At 43.0% G+C, this 23,885-nt stretch overlaps 1 protein-coding gene across 4 annotated transcripts in view; it reads left to right on the forward strand.

The window, feature by feature from the left end:
- ELMO1 (engulfment and cell motility 1) overlaps nucleotides 1-18,586 on the forward strand; it is a 401,547-nt gene extending 382,961 nt beyond the window's left edge. For all 4 annotated transcript variants that reach the window (XM_069461513.1, XM_069461514.1, XM_069461517.1 and 1 more), the window contains 3 exons: nucleotides 2,634-2,716; nucleotides 11,323-11,400; nucleotides 17,496-18,586. In XM_069461513.1, coding sequence (XP_069317614.1) covers nucleotides 2,634-2,716; nucleotides 11,323-11,400; nucleotides 17,496-17,696 — 362 coding nt within the window. In that variant the 3' untranslated portion in view covers nucleotides 17,697-18,586. The remainder of the gene's footprint in view (nucleotides 1-2,633; nucleotides 2,717-11,322; nucleotides 11,401-17,495) is intronic.
- Nucleotides 18,587-23,885: the final 5,299 nt, after the last annotated feature.

Genomic DNA, 23,885 nt, shown 5'->3' on the forward strand with positions numbered 1-23,885 from the left:
TTATCTCAATCCAGTCCAAACAAAAAAAACATTGACAGAAATGAGGCCATGCCCCAGGGGGTAAGTGTGGGTGTTTCCACCGGGGACCCTCCTGGTTCTCACATCTCTGGACCACACTTCTTTGTCTTCTTCCACACAAAAAGGCCTTATCCAAATGCTAGCCTGGCTTCGAAGTCATCAAGAATCCCCTGCTGCCTCCTTAGAGTGTGATTCAAGAGTTAGTGTGTGATCCCTCTGTCTCTGCTCCTGAGAATAGAGAGGACAGCATTTGAGCCTTTCCATGCCTAATCTTCTGGTGCAGCTAGAGACAAACTATGCAAAAAGCAACCTTTAAAAGCTACACTGTATTTTTAGAATTTTGTGTTTTCCTTTTAGTCTTAATCTTATGAGTGATACAGCAGCTTGTCTCTGGGACAGGGGACAATGCATATAAAAAACATAAGATGTGTACTGCCACAAAACCCAGTGGCTTTCCAATGGAGATTCTGAAGACTGCTCCATGACAGACTGTGGTATTCCTCTTGTCCCATTCCACATTCCGTATGATGGGTTTTCAAAGCCAAAGGGATAACTAACTTACTCTTTGTAGATTGTGGACACTCTCTCTAGTTCATAGACTGTGTTATATATTATGACAAAAGACTTTCTACAAGGTACTTGTGACTCAAACTCTTTTTGAGGCTTAAGGTTTTTCTTGAAGGGATTTGCTAATTATATCACAAATTCACTTCAATGATGGATTTTCCATTGAAAAGTTAACCAACTTCCCAGTGTGTCCAAACGTCCCCTCCTAGGGTAGTGATTAGATCTCTAGATCAGCCACTGAGGGGAACCAGGCCAACCCTTCCTTATGAAAATGGATTAAAGGAGAACTGAAGTCAGTGTTTGTGGTCAAAGGTAGGTTCAGGAATCATAGGGACCACCTATGGGAAGATGCCAATGCAAAGGGGACCAGGCAGAGAAGCAGAAAAGGTATGTGAGGTAAGAGGTTATACCAGCCACAGGAGGTTGCATTGCTCCATATTGCAGGAACAAATAGCCCCCAAATCTCAGGGGCTTAGCACAATGAAAGTTTATTTCTCACTCATATTACATGACTTACATAAGTTGACAAAGGACTGCTCCACACAGTCACTCAGGAACACAGGCCAGTGGCTGCTTTCCCACCCCAGAGCTGCACCACCTAGATGGAACATGTGGCTCCTTCAGTTTCTGCAGCTGGAACAACAAAATGGAGGATGTGTCAGTCTAGAAAAGAAGCACTTCCTCTCACATTTCATTGGTCAAAACTAGTCACATGACCCCACCTAACTGCAAAGGTTCTTGGGAGGTGGAGTTTTTCATGTGCCCAGGAGAGGAAAGCCAGCTATTCATGAACATAGGAAATGTCTGCCAAAAGGGTCTAGAATCAAGGCTGCAAGATGTAGTAGGATGGGTGGCAGGGGAGCCTGCAGAGCTCCCTGAAAGGCCCATCACAACCCCCCTCTTCTTATGGTGAGAGAAAGCTCTAGGGGTATCAACAAATTTGGACAAAGTTCTTATTTATTTTAAGGTACTTGGAAAATGTTAGCTTTTAGGGGGGGCTTCCTGTTCTGTTGTTTTAATATTCTATACATTCTATCATTTTATCTTTAACTATGAAATATCTCATTATCTTCATCATTAAGGGAGTCTAAGGAATTGAGCAAACCAAGTTCCCACAGATCCTAAATTCCCACCTTTGGGAGTCTACACCAGTCAGTGTGAGCTCCTTGAATCACAGTCCCTTGTGGGACTGAAAGTTTAGGGATTAAAGAGGGACCAATGACTTCACACTGGTTTAAATTAAGGTTCCAAACCGTCCTACTGTCTTCTGTCTCTCAGTTGATATTTAAAAAGTTTTAAATGCACACGCCTTCCCATATCTTTTCTTATCTTCCTCCAACTTCTGAGTAAGACAAGAGATAACATCATTTTGTCTAACTGCATTATTTCCAGAGTCCCCTATCAGAAAGGAATGTTCCCTTTATTTAATTGAGTTTAGTTTTGTTGTCTGTAAAACAGGGATAGTAAAACCTGCCTCACAGAATTGTTGTGAGAATTAATGAGAGGGACGAGAGAGAGAGAGTTTGGAGAGTGAGAGTTCAGAAGTGTTTAGAGTCAGATAAATTTTTTGAGATAAGGCTTCTTTCCCTCATTATCCAAAACTCAGAAACTGTATAGATGCAGATGCTATAGCAAGAGATACTGATGTATGTAAAGCTCTTGGCATTGTTCCTGGCACACAGAAGCTTTCTGCATATCAGTGTTAGTACCACTGTTACTATTACAAGCACTGTTATTTCTAATGCCATCACTTTGAACACTACTATGTTGGGTGTTTTTTTTTAGGTCTTTGTTTTAGTGAATCAAACTCTGCTTATAGGCAAGCATTTTCTCTCCAGGGTTACTTTATACCAGAATATAAAAATGTACCTTAGTTTCTAGTCCTGGGACACTGCTTGATTTCTTTTCCCCTTTTCAGCACTCTGCTCCTTTTGCAGCAGTTTCTGGGAATGGCAACTGTGGTAGCAGACTCGGTGCTTAGTCCTGCTTTACGGACATCCAAGCTTTCACATGGTATAGTTACTTTCATTTTCTTTTATGAATTGCAGTGCCAGTGGCAGATATCAAAGCCGTGGTGACGGGAAAGGACTGCCCTCATATGAAAGAGAAAGGTGCCCTTAAACAAAACAAGGTATGATTTCCAAATTATTGAAAAATAGCTCTATTTGCCCAATGCAGTCAGTGACTGCAATCAGCCCAGCCCTCCTGTACAGCCGTGTGTGTGTGTGTGTGTGTGTGTGTGTATGTATGTGTGTGTGTGGTTGCACATCTCTTACTCAGCGTTCCTTTCCTGTTCCCTTTTGCATCTCTTACCCTTATTCTTTCTCTCCCTGACCACTTTTCTCATGGCCACCATCTCTTTCACTCTCTCATTTCCTACTTCCAACCCTAGGAATTGCCTTCTGGTTATTGTCACCCTGACCTCTCTCCAGCCTCCTCCACTCATCCCCATCCATGTTCTGGGCCTCTCGTATCTCTCATTTATGTTCATTTCTCCCTTCTCCAACTTCTACCCCAATCTCATTCATTTTCTCCTGCTATGATCACCCCCTTAACATCCTCCCTGGGGTCTCAAAGAAGCAGGGACAGGCAGAGAGCGGCTGACTCAAAGAATTAGAGAAATCTTTAAAGGCCTAATATCCTTCAGCATCATGGAAAGTCAGCCATGAAGTATTTCAAACCCAGCTTAAAGGAGAGCATTTCCCCAGAGGTCTATAACAGCCTGGGTCGCTTCATAGTGCAACATTGTTCACCTTCCCTCCTAGTTTACCAGCCATGCCATTACAGAGAGCATGGGAGGGGCATTATCTGAAAAGGAAGAATTTCCTTTGCCCCCTGGAGGTATTTGCACTTGGAGGGGCCATCAGGGAGCCCATTCTTTGTTATACCTCTTGACATCTTGTGGTATATACCATTCATGAATGAAAGTCTCCAGATTTATCTGTGTGCTCCAGACATTTTGGTACCCAAAATGTCACATAGATTAATAGGTTGCTTCTTTATTTCCAGCATCAGTATTTAAGAGGGACGCCGAAATGATACACATCCTATTTATCAATGAGAGTTAAAATAAATAGTCCCTGCTCTATAATTTCAAATGTTACAAGACAAAGGATAATCTGTCTTTGCAGGATGGCCCTGTCTATGGTTAAGGGAACACAAAAGTACTATCAAAGTACTGTTCAGGAAGGCAGGGGGCAGGGAATGCAGCCACGGAGGCTGACTGCAAGGTCTTTGCTTCTGAAGTTGCATAAGTATGACTCACCTCAAGTCCATGGGAATCCCTTTTTTATTGAGCCCATCACAACACTATCATATAATGCATTTACTTGACAAGCATAATGGTGTCAGGACATGACTAGGAGGCCAGGGTCTGTGGGTTGTCTGTTACACAGCACGCATGGGGGTTTCCATTTCTCTCTTCTCTGTGATGTGGGGAGGCTCATTCTACAGCTCAGTGGATTCCAAAGGAGCATCTTTAACTGTAGCAGCTAAATCTCCAGTTATCATGGTTTGCCTCTTGTGGGGCAGACTTTCTTCAATACCAGCAGGGATTACCATATGCTTGGCATGTCAGGTATTCCTTCTGCTATCTGAGAGCGCTGGCTCTGCTCAGCTCAAGCTGAGGAGGTCCCCATGCTTCTGTACACTTAGAGCGGAGCAGAAACCACATGGGGAAATTGGCAACAACAGGAGTCTGTAACCCAGAGAAGGCCAGAAGGAGTGTACCTGGAAGCAAAGCAGCCTTCCAGGACTCCTGCTTGCTGAGCAAGGACAGAGAGAATCATATAAAATAAGTGTGGAGCCCCAACATGTAAAAAGCTTGAGAGTTGTCGCTCCCATCCTTAGAGTAAGTAGACACTGAGCAAAGTGGAAATCAATAACTTTTCTTGGAACTATTAGAGAGAACTGAAGTTGCAGGCAAAGCGTCACCCTGGAACCTGGAGAGTCAGGTTCGGAGAAGACATAACAATCTTAAGCATGTCTGAACGTAATACAAAGGCATCAAAATACATGAGTTACGAAACTGATAGAACCAAAAGGAGAAACAGACAAATCCATTATTACTTTGGAGACTTCAACATCCCTCTGTCAGTAATCAATAGATCAGGCAGGCAGAAAATCAAAAAGAATATTGATGACTTGAACCAAACCATTAATCAACTTGATCTAATTGACATTAATAGAATAATCCACCTGAAAACAGTAAAATACACATTCTTCTCAAGTTCACAGGAGATATTCACCAATATAGACCACATTTTGGACCATAAAACACATATTAATAAATTTAAAAGAAGAACAATCACACAAACTATGTTCTCAGATCACAATGGAATTAAACTAGAAATCAATAGCGGCAAGATAGCTGGAAAATACTTCAAATATTTGGAAATTTAACAGCACACTTCTAAATAACTCATAGTTCCAAGAAGAACTCTGAAGAGAAATTAAAAAATGTTTTAAACTAAATAAAATGAAAATTCAGTTATCAAAATGTGTGGGATGCAGTGAAGGCAGTGCTTAGAGGGAAATTTATAGCATTGAACAACTGTACCAGAAAGGAAGAAAGATCTAAAATCAATCAAGTTTCCAGCTTAGGACACTAAGAAAGAAGAGCAATTTAAGCCTAAAGTAAGCAGAGGAAAAGGAATAATAAAAATTAGAGTAGAAACCAATGAAACTGAAAACAGTAGAGAAAAATAACAAAACTAAAAACTGGTTCTTTGAAAAGATTAATAAAATTGATGAACTTCTAGCCTGATTGAGAAAAAAACAAGAGAAGACACAAGTCATCAAAATAGGTCTGGAGATGTTGTCCTCATTTGAACATGATACATGTGGATATTCTTGTATCAGACTCCTCTCTTCTTAAAGGAGACTAACAAAACAAACTGAGTAAATGATTTTTGCAGCCTTTGTTATTTATTTATTGTCATGACAATCATAAAACATTAAATGGATGGATATTGGATGCATGGAGGGATGGATGGATGAGGATGGATAGATGGGTGGATGGGTAGTTCATGGATGGATGGATGATGGATGGATGGATGGATGGATAATAGACAGATGGATGATAATGGATGGATGCATGAGGGATGGGTGGATGATGGATGGATTAATGGATGATGGATGCATGAATGGATGCATGATGGATGCATTGATGGATGATGGCTGGATGATGGAGGGATGGATGGATGATGATGGATGGATAGATGATGGATGAGTGGATGGATGGGTGGGTGGTTGGTGGATAGGTGATGGATGGGCAGATGGGTAGATGATGGATGGATGGATGGGTGGATGGATGATGGATAGGTAGATGATGGATGGATGGAGCACACTGCTGTAAACAGATAAATAAGACTACAGATGAAGGCTACTTCCTGGGATCCTCTGGCCCAGATATTATAGCCACTCTGGGCTCTTCCAGTCTGCCTTGAGGGGTAAGAATGGCAGTATCTCCACCAGCCTGGCTCTTTCATTTGCATATACATGAAATTTACTTGTATTGTAATATTAATAACGTTTATACGCCTGTCATCAGGCAAACCATCAAAGGAAGACACAGGAAAGCCACAGTTCTCCCTCCTCAACAGCTCCACCCCTATACCTCTTTTCTCAGTACTCCAGAGGCCCCCTCTTCCCTACCTCTAGAACTTTTGGGTAGCAAATGGGAGACCTGCACCCTAAAATGAGAGTTGACCAAAATGTATCTGTAGGAGGTCTGTCAGTGCATGATGGGTGGGCACCAACCAAGTCATGTTGCTGGTGGGGAGCAGCTTCTGACATTTTGTGCCACAGGACACTTGGTTAGCGTAATCACTGAGCAAGGCAAACTGAGACATTAGCATCCATAAAGCAGACACTTTGTTAATGGCAAAGTATTAGTAACCGACAGTCCTCTCACTCATTCAATATCTGCTAACGTGCCTGATACTGCCAAGGGCCCTAGGAATTAAAAGAGGAAGGGAGCTGGTCCTTCCCTTGAGATGTCTACTGCAGAGGCATTTGTTCACATAGTCAGTCATTTGCTCAGTCAGCGCTGAGTGCCTGAGACAGGGTGAGCTCTCGGCATAGAAGGTAAACAGGGAGCATGTGGCCCCGTCCTGCAGGAGTCTAGAGTCTAGCATGTCTAACAGAGGTCCGTGCAACAGGTGGATCTCTGTGGAGACAAGAAGTGCTGGGTTCTTCACAGAGACATTAGAAAATTTCTGACTGAGACTTAAATTCTCATGAGAGATGGAAATTCAGTTGGAAGACCTTGATTTTTAAGGATTCAGGATTCTAAATTCAACCTTTGTAATTTATAAAATAAGTTGATTTGTGGCTGTGTGTTTTCTGTTGGGCATTCTTGGTACTTGTCTCACAGGATTTGGGGCTTTTAGTGAAACGGTCATCATGTAGTCACCAGAAAGAAAATCTCACGAGATCCCACCACTTCAGATGGGAGTATGTTTGGTGTCAGAGAAACTTATATCTGCCCATGTGCCAGATTCAAGCTTCAGTTTTTCCAGTGTGATGCGTAAGCCTGAAATAAGAAGTATATTCTACTAGAAGCTGATGTCCTCGATCAGCTTGAAAACTCTGGTCTTAACCAAAAAGCCCTTTATTCGGGGTTACTTCATTCATCATCCATTCACTCAGTAAATGCGCCAAGTGTCTTCTCTGTGTCGGGTGCTAGGAATGCAAAGATAAATATGACCTGGCCCCTGTCCCTGGGCGTCCAGTAGATAAGATTTGTGCGAATTACAAATCAATGTGTCTGTGCCCCAAAAAAATTAAACACAGAGGGAGCCTGGGAGAGTTGAGAAAGGCTCAGAGAGAAGATGACATCTGATGTTGCTTCTGAAAAGAAATCGGCCAGGGGGAAGGGAGGGGAAGACTTCCCAGGAGAAGGAAACAGTCTGTGAAAAGGCACAAGGGCCTTTCCACATGTGACAAGCATCCCTGATTGGGGACACTGAATTCCGAGTATAGGATAGATGGGGACAGGGAGAAGAATATGGGCTGGGGAATTACTAGCTGGTAATGCTGCTAAGATAGATTGGGGCCAGAAAGTTATAGCTGCCTGAGAAAGGCCATCTCCTCTGTTATGTGCCACGTGAACGACTGGTTTTGCCTTGTGAAATACTGATTTATGTTCATAGATATATAGATGAGCAGCAGGGCACTGTAGCTGTGAAATCTGCTATTTCTAGGACCACCTTTAGCAGCCACACACATGCCAAGGTATAGCCTGCGTCTTTTGTCAAAATGTTCTGCCCCCAAGGTGACCTGGATAGATGGAGAACCAGCATAGTTAAGTGGATGCTGAGCAAAATGGCCAGATGTGGTAACTTATTCCCAGACAGTGGCAGGATTGGCAGCCAACACTGTATACTGAAAATATGTTACCTAAAACTCTACTCTTGTATTCAGTCAGTCCCTCATTTGACCCACAGATGAAGGCAGTCCCTAAACCGAGGCATCATTTCTCTGAGCATCTCCTGGCTCGGCATGCCTGGTCACCGGTCCCAGGGCCAAAGGGTCCTGTGGGAGTGGGGGAGGGGCAGTCAGAGACCCAGGACATGGAGGGATATTCAGTTCCCCGGAACTCGGCCTATGTGAGCCTTCTTCCACATGGCAACGTGGCACGTAAGCATCAGTGGAACAGAGGATGGCGATAAGCTGCTCCTGGATATAATTATTCCCTGAAGTAAATCCAGAGGGAATAAAAGACCTTCGGTAGTGAGCAGCAAAGCCCCAGAGCGTTAGCCGTCTGCGTGGGTGTTGTGGTGTGTGGAGGCCGGAAGCTCCTGGGAGGCACAGATCTGTGACAGTCTCCTCCACAGCCACCTGGTGCCTCTCTCCCTCACGGACAGTTTGGACAGGTGGCAGCTTCTGGAGTGTTAGCCAGAGAGGTGCCCTCGCTCCTGGCTCTGCAGCCTCCCTGCTGCAAGTGCTGAAGAGCTGACCTTCACCAGTGACTCAATGACAGCAAGCCGGAGATGTCAATAAAACCCATTATAAGCGAGAGCACCCTTAAACGCAGGCGTGCAGTTCAGAGAATTAATTCCTTCCACCCCCTCCCAGGCAGCCTTGGTGAAATTAAAGTGGGAATTGACATTCTCACGAATTTCCTGTTTCCTGCCTGTGTTTACGAGAAATCTAGGTCATGACAGTTCCGACCGTTCTCATCTTGAGTGGTATATGCCATAGAAGGGCAATGCCCAAGGCTCATGCACACCCTCCTTCTTCTTCTTGCTCTGTCCCCGTGCAAAAGAGAAAGTGTCGCAGCAATAACCACACTGACACTCTGGTCTCAAGTGGCTTCCGCACCTGGTCAGGAACAGTGTCTGGGCCGTGGCGGTGTTCACACTGACTGTCATCAGCAAGGGGACGATCAGTCATGTAATGTCCCTGAACAAAGAGGCACTTGTCCTCCAGAGTCAGCCCAGAGTGGCCTTGGTGGATTTCACCTTTTCCTGCTCACCTTTTCCTCCCTCCGGAGGGCCCCTCATGCTGTGGAAGATCCTGACTAGTTGTTCAAAAGCAAAGTCCGTCCTCTCCTTTCTCTCCAATCTCTTAAGTATAAGTCAGAGAGTTGTCCTAATGAATGACTCTGAGATGAGTAAGGAATTCATCATTTTTATCAATGTTCCAACTGAGAACAATTTTTATGAATTTATGAGATTAATGCATAACATTTCATTGAAAAAAAATAATGTTTTAGGAAGAAATAATGACCTATGATCCCAGCACCTTAACATAATTATTTTCATTTCACATACTGGCTTCCAGGCTTGTTCATAACTGTGATCAGTATGTACATGGTGTTCATTTCTCCTACTTTTCTTCACTTAACCTCAGATCTTCATAATTATCCTACTGAATGGCTGGCCAAATACGTTTCTCTTGGTTGCTAATTCATGATGTCTTTAATACCCAAAGCAGGGAGAGATTTAGTTTTTCATTATGTTCTTACAGATAATAATATTTAACTTTACCTTGCTTTTGAATGTTTTTTAGGAATAACCCCTGGAGTAGCATTCCTGGTTCTTGATATGTATTGCCTTAGTGATTAAAAAAAGGATACAAATTTACAGTAACACTGGTGAAACCATGACCATTATAATTATAAACTAAAAGACCCAAGAGATACGGCTGTGGAAACAGATGCCATACTTAATGGAAAATCGTTGTCTTGGCGAGCTTCTGTTGTTTTACATTAGTGTCTGCACTGGGCAGGCCTGAGTGGAGGCCTAAGGAAGAAAAAGAGCAAAAAATGAGGAGAGTATTTTTGTAGAATCGCTCCCATTCCGTGACTCAGCATTTTTTCCTCCACTTGAGTCTATTTCTGGCAGAGTAAGGAGTCCATTTGCATGTGAGACACTGGTAGGTGTAGCTCAGAACAGGAGCTGCCCGCCGTAGGGAGGGAAGCTGGAGGTGGGGCAGACACAGACAGATGTGAGAGCCAGACAGGGCTGGATGCGGGACTGTGCCCAGAGCTGGGAGCACCCAGCTGTTAGAACATGGGTCTGCAGAGTTCACTATGAAGAATTCTTTCATCCAACTGAAACTCTGATATCTAGGGGCATTGGCCTCATCTTTTTGCCGTCCATCTTCTTTCTGGGGCATTCTTGCTGTGAGTCACAGGCCACAGACACATCCTCTGGCAGATATTACGGTGGAGAATGAAGGGGAGAGATCTGGCTCCCAGGAAGGAATGCCTCATGGCAATCACTAAGCAGTGCAGCTCCCAGATCACTGCAGGGGAGACAGGGGTCATCGGTGGTGCCTAACAAAGGCACGGAGAAGGCGGATGTGCTATAACACATGTGATGTCAGTGCAGAGCACTGGAGTGGAGACGCTTGGCCCTTCCCCTGCAGACTAGGAGCCATCGGGGAGTTGCGATGTGCTGACGACTCATCCTCTGCTGACGGCTCAGACCAGCATGATCATAGTACCCAACACCAGTACAGCTCGTACAGCTGGAGAAGTGTTTTAATGTACATACTAGACACAACACTGAGTGCCTGGGCAAGGTCATTCAGCTGCATTAAAATGAGTGTCACTTAGTCCTTGGTCCTTTGGGCCTGGCTCAGTCTGCACTCAGTAGGTGCTCACCAGTGTGTGAGCTCAGCTATGCTGTCTCTAGAGCCCATCCTTCTCCTTTGTACCCAGCAACCTCTATGGCATAAACTCTAGGCTTTGTGTAGCCTTTGCTCCACAGTAGCTGAAAAATCCAAGGACATACGTAAAGATGCTGGGTTCCCCCAGAAGCCTCCTTACCTCCAATGTAGCTTCCATATCTCGGGAGTTCACACCTCTGTGGACCTCTCTGGTCTGTTTGGGGGTGATAGAAATTAGAGCATCCCTCAATGCTGCTGATTGGGAGAGGGGTTACTGTTTTTCGTGGTCTCCCTGGAAGCCAGATGCTGAAGACAGAAGAGCACGGCTTTGGGGCTGTAGCCTTGGACACTCATTTAACCTCCCCAAGCCCTGCCCCATGAAGGGCAGTGGTAACAGTTGCTACATGTGCTGTCGTGAGAATTAAATGAGATGGTCACGCAGACTTCCCTGAATGGAGAGAAGGAATCGTGCTGGACCCTTGCAAAGCGTGTCCCCTTCCTCCCAGCAGCCTCTCGCCACCCCACTGGTCAGGACAGGCTGTAGGCTCCACTCCACGTGCCCTCTGCGGCCACTTGTGACTGCATATCAAATGTGGTCTTTTCTCTCATCTCTTGTAGGAGGTGCTTGAACTGGCTTTCTCCATCTTGTACGACTCAAACTGCCAGCTGAACTTCATCGCTCCTGACAAGCATGAGGTAAGGGTCTCAGTGGGATTCATTTATGAGAGAACGTTGCATTTTCTCCCGGAAAACACTGGCAAGAAAGAAATTTCACTTGTGTTAAAGAAAGGCCTGCCTGAAAAAAATCATGAACAAAGGGGCATCTTGTTGACTTGGAATAGAACAGAAACCTCTTGAAAAACTGCCAGTTACAACAGGTTGAACTTCCTAGCAGCTTGATCTAGAGTTCACAGAAAAGAACAAGGAAGGGCAATGCCTCAAACTCAGCACAGGCATCATTGCCAATCCAGAGGAAGAAAGAGCCCTCGTTACAATTTTGGTTTTCATTGAATATTTAGTTTTTGGTCTAGATTTTTGCAAGATAAACTAGTCTATTCTTTAAAACATCTGATGAATTAGGGTTTCTACCAAGTTTCTTTAAGCTATTTTAAGAGGTTTAGGGCTGTCTCTGCTGTTAGGATTTTGTTTTCAAGATGTTTTTATTCCTTTTTGACATCTTGTTATATGTATAATTTGTTTCTCTTCTTGAAGCACGCTGTCAGCTATATTTAAAATATTTAGCAAAAGTCTAGGAAAATGAATTTGTAAGATAAAGTAGCAGTTATGGTTGATTTAACTTTCTTTTGTAAAATGGAATCCGACATCATGCTTGAAACTTATTTTTAGATGATGCCATTGAAATTTTTGTTTTGCATGTGGTGGCATAAACAGCTTTTAGAAAGGAAGAGAACATTTTAATAGAATCTGACTGTTGTTCCCCATTTCCCCTAGGACATGTAGCTCATTTAGAAGTTATTCAGTATCTGGTTTTCACTGGTTTGAAGCTTTTGAATAAAATTGTACATCCCAAAGAGAGAGAAAAGATTAGACATAAATCTTGCATTTAGAATGGTGCTTAAATATAATTCTGTGTCACTTGACATTTAGTTAGCTGAAGGGTAAGACTTTGTCTTCATCTTTCTGAAAATAGATACTGTGTCCTACTGTTTCTGTTTTTAAATGAAATTGTGGTTCTGCACAGGCCACCATATTCAAGATGTATAGAGCTGAGCAGAAAACCACTTTAAGTAGTAGAACTTTGGATGTGATTTAAATCTATACAAGGCTGCTTTCCACAGTGTACATTAATTCCAGGTAAGGATAAATGCCGTGAGAATGCCAGATTATTACTCAGATCTGCCACTTCTTATAGATAAAATGAAGAGGAGAATGCCATATGCTTGTGAACACTTTTAATTTCTTTAGACCACTTTCTTATCTATTACCTCATTTTATTTTCATAATCACTTCATAAAATAGAAAGTTCTATTACAGATAGTGTCATTTATCAATAAGGGGAAAGAGGCCTCCCAGAACCGAATACCTCAACAATAGAAGGATAATAGCATAGTTGACCCTTGAACAACACAAGGATTGGGGTGCTGACACCACTACCCCCGCAGTTGAAAACCCATGTATAACCTTTGACTCCCCCAAAAGTCAGCCATTAATAGCCTGCTATTGACCTACAGATAGCATAAACATTATATTAACACATATTCTGTATGTTATATTGTTATACAACTAAGCTAGACAAAAGAAAATGTTATTAAGAAAACCATGAGGAAGAGAAAGTTTATTTACTATGCATTAAGAAAATTGGATCATCATGAAGGTCTTTGTCTTTGTCATCTTCACATTGAGTAGGCTGAGGAGGAGGAGGAAGAGGAGGGGTTGGTCTTGCTGTCTCAGGGGTGGCAGAGGAGGAAGAGGTGGAGGAGGTGGAAGGGGAGGCAGGAGAGACAGACACACTCTGCATAACTTTTATTGAAAAAAAAATACACCTGTAAGTGACCCATACAGTTCAAACCCATTATGTTCAAGGGTCAACTGTAATTTTAACTAGCCTGGTTTACTCTCTGCCAGGCACCATTAAATTATATACACACACACACATAAACACACATATATATTTATTTATTTATATGGATAAATATAAATGTTATTTAGATATATATATATTTCACCTCATTAATCCTTATATAACTCTGTGAGAAAAAATTAATATTATCCTCATTTTATAAAAGAGGAAAATGAGGGACAGAGAGGTTACGAAACATGTCCAAGGTCACACAAGTAGTAAGTGATGGAGCTGGGATTTGTACTCTGGAAGTCCTGCTCCGGAAGCCCCTCCCTTGGCTCCTGCAGTGTGGAGCTAGGAAGGGATAAAACAGGCACTGAGCCCACACCTTCCTCACTGAGCTTCTGCAATCATCAACTCGTGGCCAATCTGGTTCACCTGTGCCCCCACTCACTCTTCCCCCCACACCCAGCTGCCAGCCCCGATTATATTGAAGCAAATCTGGATATCGTATCATTTTATTTGTAAATATCCTGTGTGCATCTCTCAATAATAGTCAATTCTGAAACAGAACTGCAATGCCATTATCACACCTAAATCAATTAATAATGTGGTGATTTTTAATACCACCATGTGCAATCTGTTTCCAGATTTCTCCAATTGTCTCAGTTGCGTTTTTCTCCTATTTTTTGTCCAAGTCAGAATGCAAGTAATGTCCATATATTACAGTTGGTTGACATGTTTCTTAAGTTGCTCTGAATCTACAGGTTCCTCTCTATCTCTGTCTCTCACAAGCATAAGCATGTGCTTTTTCTCCTTGCAATTTATTTACTGAAAAAAACAGGTTGTTAGTCCTGTAACATTGCCAGTAGTCTAGATGTGCTGATTATAACTCTGTGTATTAGTTTACTCTTGCTACTGTAACAAACTACCACAAACTCAGTGTTAGTTTTAAGCAACACAAATGGATTATCTTACAATTCTGGAGGTCAAAAGTCAGACTCAGGTCTTACGGGGCTGAAATCAATGTGTCGGCAGGACTGCGTTCCTTTCCGGAGGCCCTAGGGGAGAATCTATCTCCTTGCCTCTTCCGCGTCTAGAGGCCGCCTCCATTCCTTGGCCTCCATCCGGCCACAACACCAGCAAGTTCAGCCGCCGTGTCCCTCCAGCCTCCTCTGTAGTCACATCTCCCTCCCACTGTTCTGACTCTGACACCTCTTCTGTTTTCCTCTCTCACTTTCAGGTATGCTTGTGATTACATTGTGCCCACCTAGGTGATCTAAGATCACTCCATTTTCAGACCAGCTGATAGCAACATTAATTTCTTTTGCCCCAGAACCTGCCATATTCTAGGATCTGGGGTGTAGATTCTGGACATCTTTGAACAGCGGGTATTATTCTGCCCACCACAACCTGCAAAATCATTTCATATATTCATCTGTCCCATGTCCCTTATATTTCTTATAAATTGACAGAGGATTAATAAAGTCCAGGCTCACTTTTTAACAGCAGCAATGGTGTATGCTTTTGTGGTGTCTTCTTGCCTCTTCTTCTTGGATGTCAGCAGACACCGATGATCATTGCCCAGGTCCTGGGATCCATCAGAGGTTCCAAAAGGTTGATATTCCAATTCTGTCATTCCTTCTTCATAGATTAGTGGGATATATAAAGAGAAACTGGCTTCATCAACTATTTAATTACCTTAAAGTTATATAATTTATATAGGCAGGATAAATACTGCCTATATAAACTTTACCAGTTTTCAAAATATAAGCATCTTTCAAAGAAGACCAATGAGGTGTTTCTGGTGTTTGAGTAAGTCATGGATTTAAACATTTGTGTCTCAATATGTTTCCATTGTTGTAATTATTAGTGTCTAAATTGTCATATCTGGGACAAGTAGAAACACCATCAGGTTGGCCTCTGAGTTCTGTCGACATGACTCCTATGTCTTTGATAACTTTCTGGCATTCTGGTATGATGAGATGCTCCAGGTTCATCTTGTATGTTTCCTGCCTTTTCTCTGTGGAGCCTTGGTTACTTTTAGTAGGAAATGGTATTTAGTAACCAGAATCTGGGCATAAGGTGTGTTTATTACTACTTGGTCGGTCATTATTTTTAAGCCTTTTTGGGGATAGAGCTAGGAGTTATGATTTTTTTAAGATAAAATACATCATTAGTTGATACTGGTGGTTCCAACTCAAATCCAGTACTACAGGGTTTTTTTATTTATTAGTCTATTGTACTCTTAATAAAATTTTTTGTGCCTGCCATTCTCAAAAGAAAAGCACCATGGAAATGTTCCTGTGGGTTAAATTAATCTGTACCAGGAAGGTAGCCAAGGCCAGGAAGGCTCTGTACGAAGAGAGCAGTAATCTCCAGGACTGCAGGATTTACCATGATACAGTGTCAGAGCTGGAGGGGGCCTTTGAGAGTACAGAGTTCAGGGGAACCCACACCTAGATGTTCATCAGAATTATCTGGAAAGTTTTTTCAAATAAAGTCTCCTCATCCCAGATCTACAAGATGAGAATCTCCAAGGTAGGAACTAGGGATCTGTTTCTGTCAAGCTTATTTATGAGGAAATGGATGGTCAGACATGTTCAGAATCTGGCTAAGGTATTCATGAGGACACTAATGCTTCCTGAGATCCCTCAGCACTAACCCGATGTTTACGTGGGTTAAATGCTTTGGCTGAGATCACATAGGCAAGGGATTAATAGAACCAAAACCCTACAGTTCAATACTGCCCTCGTCAGACAAGACTCTCACAGTACAACCATTAGGCACCTCCTTGGCTTAAAAAGTGGTACCACTGATGTGTACATGGTAGATTTCCATCACATCATAGTGACTGAAGATTTATATAGTGCTTGCAATATACTTTTGGTACTTTTGTGTTGAGATCTGCTATCATATTCTGGAATACAGTGCAGATAACCACAGTGCAAAAGATGGGCTCAGTAGGGTCTAGAATTACCACTTGACCCAGCGAGGCCAAGAGAGGAGGGAATCTAGAAAGTGTGCTGGAAGGAAGCCCAGTTCAGTGAGAAGAGCAGAGCAACTGCTGTCACAGAGTCCTGTGGAAGACTAGGGCCAGCCTAGCAGGTGAGTGGAACGCAGCATCCAGAAAGCAGCATCCAGAATGCAGGAGGCTTCTACCGTGCTGGCTGCAGAGGCTGGCTCTTTGACCAGGTAGCACGATTCTCTTTCTAGGTCAGAGCAGGACCCCAGTCTCTGGGAGAGAAGTTGACAAGAGCAAGGCAAGTCCTCAAATAGATAAAGCACAGTTCCTCCCCCACCCCTCAGGAGTTCATAGTCCAAAAAGACTATGATTACTTTTATGAAAGGAGAAGAACCAAACTCTTAGTTGGGTACTCTGAAGGGCTTTCCAACTCAGGTGATGCCCCAGAGATCAGGCCCCAGAGACATGGTGGAGGGAAACCCTGGGAAATTGGAGACCCAGGCAGAAGAGGACCCCAGACAGGCAGCCAACCTCCCTCCCATGAAGATCACCCTTCACCCGATAATTGTAGCCATTTTGGCTGTCAGACATTGGACAGCAGAAGGCTGTTTCCTAGCCCTTTTGTTGAGAAACAAAAGGTGGGGCTATCATTGGCTCCAGGGTGGGATGGGGCTGTCATGTGTATGCTACGAATCAGGTACAGGCAGAAACTTGCTACTACACTGGGAATCACAAGTGGAAGCAGCAAAAAAGCAAGCTTGACCTGCTGAGTCCAGGAGTTGGGATAGATTCCACCAATACCTTAAAGTCATGGGCTCACTGGTGGGATGTTAGAGATAAGACTATAGGTCCCAAATAGGCAAAGAGATGATTCTGCCTGCAGATTTTGAGGCAATGTACACTTTGCTGCACATCTGTGGGTTGTGACTAAAACCCCCAGAGAGGTACCTCGCATGGTGGCAGAGAACACAAACCCTCAGCCGCCACGTAGGGAGGCATTCTTTGCAGAGAAGAGTGCAGGCCCGGGAGCCGAATTGCCCGGATTCAAATTCCACCCACCCCACATACTATCCAGTTACTTCACTTCTCTGTGCCTCAGTTCCCTCGCCTGTAAAACAGAGGGAACAGAGATTGATGGTAACAGAATTGTCAACGTTACAAAGATGTTGTGAATATGAAATGATGATGTAGGCAAAGCACTTAGCACAGAGCCTAGCATGGGTTAGTATTCACTAAATGTTAGCTATTTTTACTTCTCCTGTAATTGTCACCAATAATGACTGCTGTCACCTCCCTTCCCTCCAGTACTGTATCTGGACGGACGGGCTGAATGCGCTGCTTGGGAAAGACATGATGAGCGACCTGACTCGGAATGACCTGGACACCCTGCTCAGCATGGAAATCAAGCTCCGCCTCCTGGACCTGGAAAACATCCAGATCCCAGACGCGCCTCCGCCCATCCCCAAGGAGCCCAGCAACTATGACTTCGTCTATGACTGTAACTGAAGTGGCCGGGCTGGACGCGCCTTCTCCAAAACTGGAAAATCTAGCTAACAGGAGAGAGGAATGAAAACACGCCCACGCCTTGGAATCCTCCTTTGGTGAAGGGAGGCTGTGGGTCGACACTTCGTTGGGCCCCGCCTCTAGCCCCCGGCATCTCTCGGCCCCGCCCTGGCATCTTGCTCACCTCCCTGTTTCTAGGCTCCACTGCTTTAGGTCACTTCCCATTGCTGCAGTCCGCTGGTGGGACAAGAGCAAAGCCAACCGCCAGTCAGAGAGCCAAGGAGCCCCGTCATCCCAGCCCCTAGCCCAGTCCTCCCTTCCCAGAGTAGGGAGCCAACAGCCGCAGACGGCCCGCCAGACCTGGGGGAAGTGCCCCAAGGCCCCTGTGTGGAGGAAATGGGCCCAGCATCCTCCTTTCCCTTCTCTCTAGGGTCAGCTCACACCTCTAGTTCCAGTGGAATTGAGATCTGCTTTCAAGTCTCCTCCCGCCTCCCTCCCCGCCTTGGCCTCGCCCTGTTCCTCTTTGTCCCAAGAGCAGCAGCAGCAGCTGCCTTATCGTAGCCCTCGCCAGCACCGGGTCTCGCAGACACAGGGTCCCCAGGTTCCACGCCCACTCTGCATCTGCACTGTGACCGTCACCTACCTTCCCTCCTCGCTAGCTAGTCTGGAATTTCCTCTCCCCGCCCCAGGCCAGACCTGCCTTCGTTTCCACACACGCTCCCAGCCTCTTAGCTGAAAGCACAAATGGTGAAATAGTCGTCACGCTCCATCTCTGATAGACTGCCGCTGTGACGGGCTGTTGCTGTCCAAGGGTTTGATGTTACCGTCTCCACAGGATGGTCACGCTGTCAGACATCCAAGTTTACATCATTGTAATTATTACAGGTATTTACAATTTGCAAGGGTTTTGGGTTAGTCTTTTTTTTTTTTTTTTTTTTGCTTTGTTTTTGTACAAAAGAGTCTAACATTTTTGCCAAACAGATATATATTTAATGAAGAGAAGAGATACATAAATGTGTGTACTTTCCAGTTGTTTTTTTTTTTAATTATTTTAATCCCAGACATCTTCCTGAGAATAACATTCCCTTAAACATGCTGTGGAATAAAATGAATTGTGATGAGTTGGGGAGCTGGTGTTTTGATTTGGTGACTTAGGTGCCTGCTACTCACTCACTGACACCTGGGGGCTTGTTGGAAATTCCAGCCCTTTGATCCCTCACAGACCTGCTCAATCTGGTGATTTGTGTGCATGACAGACTGAGAAACACTGCTCTTGGGGACCCTGGACCGGGTCACTGTGGGCTCTGAGCATCAGTAGAGAATGTTGCTTCTGAGAAGACCATCCAAACCCACTGAGAAAATCAGACTCACTGTGTGAAAATATGATCTATTTATTTTACATTGTTGCCTCCAAACCATGACTTTTCTCTCTTTCTTTTTTCTTTCTGACCATTATATAATTCATAGAACTGGTCAAATTAAATACATCACAACTCTGAGGGAGCACATTTAGCAATGCAAAAGAATGCAAACCCACAGACCTGAAATAAATTAAGCCAGAACTAAATAAATCTAATGTTTAATTAATAAGTAATGGGTCAGAGCCCAGCAAAGGATTTTTCTTAGGTCATTTCCACTACGGGCATCATCAGGATCATAAACTCCAAGGGCTGGAAGGGATGTCAGAGGGTGTAAGCATGCAGAACTAAGCGTGGTGCAGCACGAGCCGCCCTGGACTCGCAGCACAGGCAGTAGCTGCATCCAGGTCACTGCTCTTTACCGTCATCAGGATGTGCAATTGCAGATTGACCTGGGCTGAGATGACATGGTCCAGCGCACTCCATAAATTGCACGGAAAAGTCCTTTATAATTCACAGTCATCCACAGAGTGTCCTTCTTCCCATCAGAGCACTCAGCTGAGTGTCGAGTTGACAATTCCTTTATCATTAAGCTTCGATGCTATTAACATGTATGTCCTTCCTGTCAGGAGCAGTTATTAATCTACTCATCATCATGATAAAATGCTAAGTGTTAGGCGAAAGAAAACAAACCAAATCACATTAGTTTTAACTTAGGGGTTACAAGATCCAGTCTATGAAAAGCGAATTCCCTGAATGAACATCCCTGAGGTCCTGGGACTCTGGGATTAAGAGATTGATGGGTCCTGTGACCCTAGCTGGGAAGATCCAGCCCTCTCTCTCCTGGCACCCTGATGTGGTGCACGCAATAGAAATGGACCCTTTTAGGACTATGAGAGAGCATTCTCCTACCTTTCCCTGGACCCTTCTCCCTTGGCCCAGGGAGATCCTGAGAGTGTTGCCATCACTGTTCTGTCTTCCTGCATTTTGTGACCATGTGGGGAAGGGTTGCTGCCCACATTTGGCCCCCTCATCTTCTCTTCCTAGGCAACCCAAGGCTTTTTCCCCATGCAGTGAGCCCATCACCTCAGCTTCAACACCTGTTGCCTGCAGTTTTCTAAGCCTGGGCAACTCAGCCAAATCCAAGGCAAAAGTGAAGTAGGAAACTTGATTTTGTCATTAAGTCCAACTTGCATTCTCCAATTCGGCTTTACCTGAAATAAAACTGATAACATAATTTGAATCTGCTGATATTTAATGATTCCTATCTTACACTTGTTCAGAATTTATAGGAGGAAGGATAATTAATCAGCCCTCCCAAACTACTAAAAAGTGATTACTTTTAAGGGTAGGGAAAGCTAATTGTAATTACAAAAGAAAAGTACAAGGTTGAATGTTTCTTCAATCTATTTGCAAGTCCATTCTTCCAATTATCTTCCAAACCATCCTCTAATTATCAACTATAGCACATCTAGCCTACCTGCTCTTATAATGAAGGAAGCAGTTCATGTCCCCAATGACATGTATACTTTTCATCAACTTTGTTTTAATTTTGAAAATATTTTATAATTTACATAAACTTTTAATTTTAAGAAGGAAATGAAATATTCATTCAATAATCAAAAACATGCTTAGAGCTAGACACTAGGAAAGCAATAAGAACAAAATTTATAAAATTAACATTTGTAAAAGTGAGAACAAAATTTGTAATGTTAGGGAAATGACAATCAAGTCACTTAATTAAATATAAAACCAAAAAGTTGAAGCACAGTGTGGTAAATAGTATTATATAAATATGTAAAAGGTAAATTAGTAGAAAGGAAGTTGTGACCAACATTTCCAAAAATGATGTAAGGGCAAACAAGAGAGAAGTAAAAACTTGAATGACATCTTGAAAGAGAGATGTTCACCTTGCAAGAGATAAACCTTCCAGGTGGAGCAAAGAGTACAAACAGAGCATGGAGGCAGGAAAACCTGGGACTACTCAAGGTCTGTAAGTCATTCAGTATGGTTGGTGTGTAGGATGTAAATGAGAGAGCAAAGGGAGCTACTACTGCAGAGGAAAAAGGAACAAATCATGAAAATCCTGATAGAGCTGCCAAGGGGCTTTTACTTGAGGGCAAAAGAGAGTGCATTAAGAGGAGTAATGTTGTCAGATTTGCCATTCAGAAATACCACAAGGACAAAACAGCCATGTGAGGGAAAGATTGGAGTGGGAGAAAATTGGATGCAGAGATATTAACAAGGAGATTATTGAAATAGTTCCAAGCAAGCACTATTAAAGCCCAGACTTTGGTACCAGCAACAGGAATGGGGAGGAGGGTGAAGTTATTAAAAAGGCAGAATGAGCTGGAAGCAGAGACCTAATTAAGTGTGAGGGTGAGGGAGAGAGAAAAATGCAGATGACTCCTACACTGGGAAGAGAGGAAGAACAGGAGGTTTTAGTAAATGATAAAGTGAGATAATGAGATAGTATACATTTGGTAGACTTCCCCCAAAAGAAAGATAAGACTGGGGACAAGTTATTTAACCATTGTGAGCCTCTTCACTTATAAAATGGGTATCTTATTGCTTGAGAGGATTATAAATGAGGTAGCTAGAAACTATCAGTGCAAAGAGTAAATCTCCTGCCCTGCCCTCCCCTCCCCTTCACGTCCCTTCCTTTCCTTTGTTATCCACGGTGGTCTGAGTGTAGGATCTTTAGCATAGCCTAAGACCCTCCATATTCATGGGGGATTGGTGCTAGGACCCTGCAGATAGCAAAATCCACTGATGCTCAAGTCCCTAACATAAAATGGCATAGTATTTGCATATAGCCTATGCACATCCTCCTGTATACTTTAAATCATCTCTAGATTACTTATAATACCTCATACAATGTAAACACTATGTAATTAGTTGTTATACTGTATTTTTTTTAATTTGTGTCATTTTTGTTGTATTGTTATTTTTGTTGTTTGTTTTTCCATCCACTCTTGATTGACTCCGAGGATGTGGAAGCCACAAATACGGAGGACTGACTATATATCTACAAATTCAACCTGTTTTGTGGGAAAGAAAAATAACAGAGGCAAAGGAAGAATAGAAAGTTTAACAGTTTTAATATATTTCTTAAATTAAGGATTTGAGGTAACACAGTAAAACCACAATTTAAAATAAATTCAGGGAGGAAAAGTATGTATGGTATAATCCTATATAAAAATATAGTTGTACCCCAATAGCATGCGGCATTGCAAAGTAGGAACATGTATACCTGGAACAGAGAGGAATGGGGGAGAGAGAATAGTAGGAGATAAGCTTGGGAAAAAGGATGAAGAACACAGAATGGCATGCCAAGGTGTTCCCTTATGTGACCAGGAGCCACTGACATATTTTACATGGGTAAGAGGCATGACCAGATTTGCATTTTCAAGTCACCGCTGTCACACTGGCAACAGCCCCAAAGACCAATAGCCCAAGAGTTGGGGAAGAGTAGGACTGGAGGCTAAACATGTGCCAAAGGTGCTTCACTTTTAAAGACTGAATGTATCAATCAATCAATCAAATTCCTGAGAACGACTTGAGTCCAACAAAGATTACAAATGCAGTACTACACAAGAAATAAAACTTAATCATCATTGCAAAGACAGAAAAATAAAAGACAAAAGTATATACAGTTGCCCCTTGAACAACAAGGGGGTCAGGGTGCCAACCAGGCAGTCAGATATCCAACTATAACTTTTGACTCCCCAAACGCTTAACTACTAATAGGCTACTGTTGACTGAAAGCCTTATCAATAACGCAAACAGTCAACATATATTTTGTATGCTATATGTATTACACACTCTATTCTTACAATAAAGTAAGCTAGAGAAAAGGAAATGCTATTAGGAAAATCACAAAGAAAAAATATATTTACTATTCATTATATAGAAGTGGATCATCGTTAAGGTCATCATCCTCATCATCTTCACACTGAGTAGTCTGAGGAGGAGGAAGAGGAGGGGCTGGTCTTGATGTCTCAGGGATGGTAGAGATGGAAGGAAATCTGCAGGTAAGTGGATCCGCACGGTATAAACCTGTGTTGTTCAAGGGTCAACTGTATTTTCATAGTTCAATATATAAATACAGAAATAGAAATAAGACCAAATCTTTCTCAGACTAGCTGAAAAAGCAAAATCCAAATAAATACTGGCTACAAGATACATGCCTAGAACAAAATGACACGGAATAATTGAAAATACAAGGATGAGCAAGACACCAGCAAATCCAAAGTTCTAATGAGGTGTGTGGGGAGAGGAAATGGCAGGGAAGGAGTAAATCAATATCAGGCAAAGCAAAACTGAAAATTAAAATATATGGAAAAGAAAGTTATTATATAATACAGATGCTCCTTGACTTATGATGGGGTTACGTCCTGATAAATTCATCATAAGTTGAAAATACTGTAAATTGAAAATGCATTTACTATACCTAACCTACCCAATGTCATACTCTCAGCCTAGTGTAGGGGCCAAGGCCCTTGGTTCCAAAGGTTCACTGAAAAATCACTGACATGAGGCAGATTGATTAATAGGAGAAAAGGCACACAAATTTATCTAACATGTGTACATGGGAGCCGTCAGAATAAACACCTAATCTCCCAATAGGGTTCAGAAACTTATATGTCATCCTGATAAAACTGGTTATTGTGGGGGGGGGTGGGAGGGAGAAAGAGGAATTCTGTTGTGGGTCAGCGAGATCCTGAGGCTTCTTCAGTCCACATGTCAAAATGCCATATTTTGGTTTCTGAACCCCAACATGAATCTACCTTAAATGTGCTTAAAACATTTATATTAGCTTACAGTTAGGCAA

The sequence above is a fragment of the Eulemur rufifrons genome, chromosome 29 (genome assembly GCF_041146395.1).
Source record: "Eulemur rufifrons isolate Redbay chromosome 29, OSU_ERuf_1, whole genome shotgun sequence".
Taxonomy (NCBI): domain Eukaryota; kingdom Metazoa; phylum Chordata; class Mammalia; order Primates; family Lemuridae; genus Eulemur; species Eulemur rufifrons.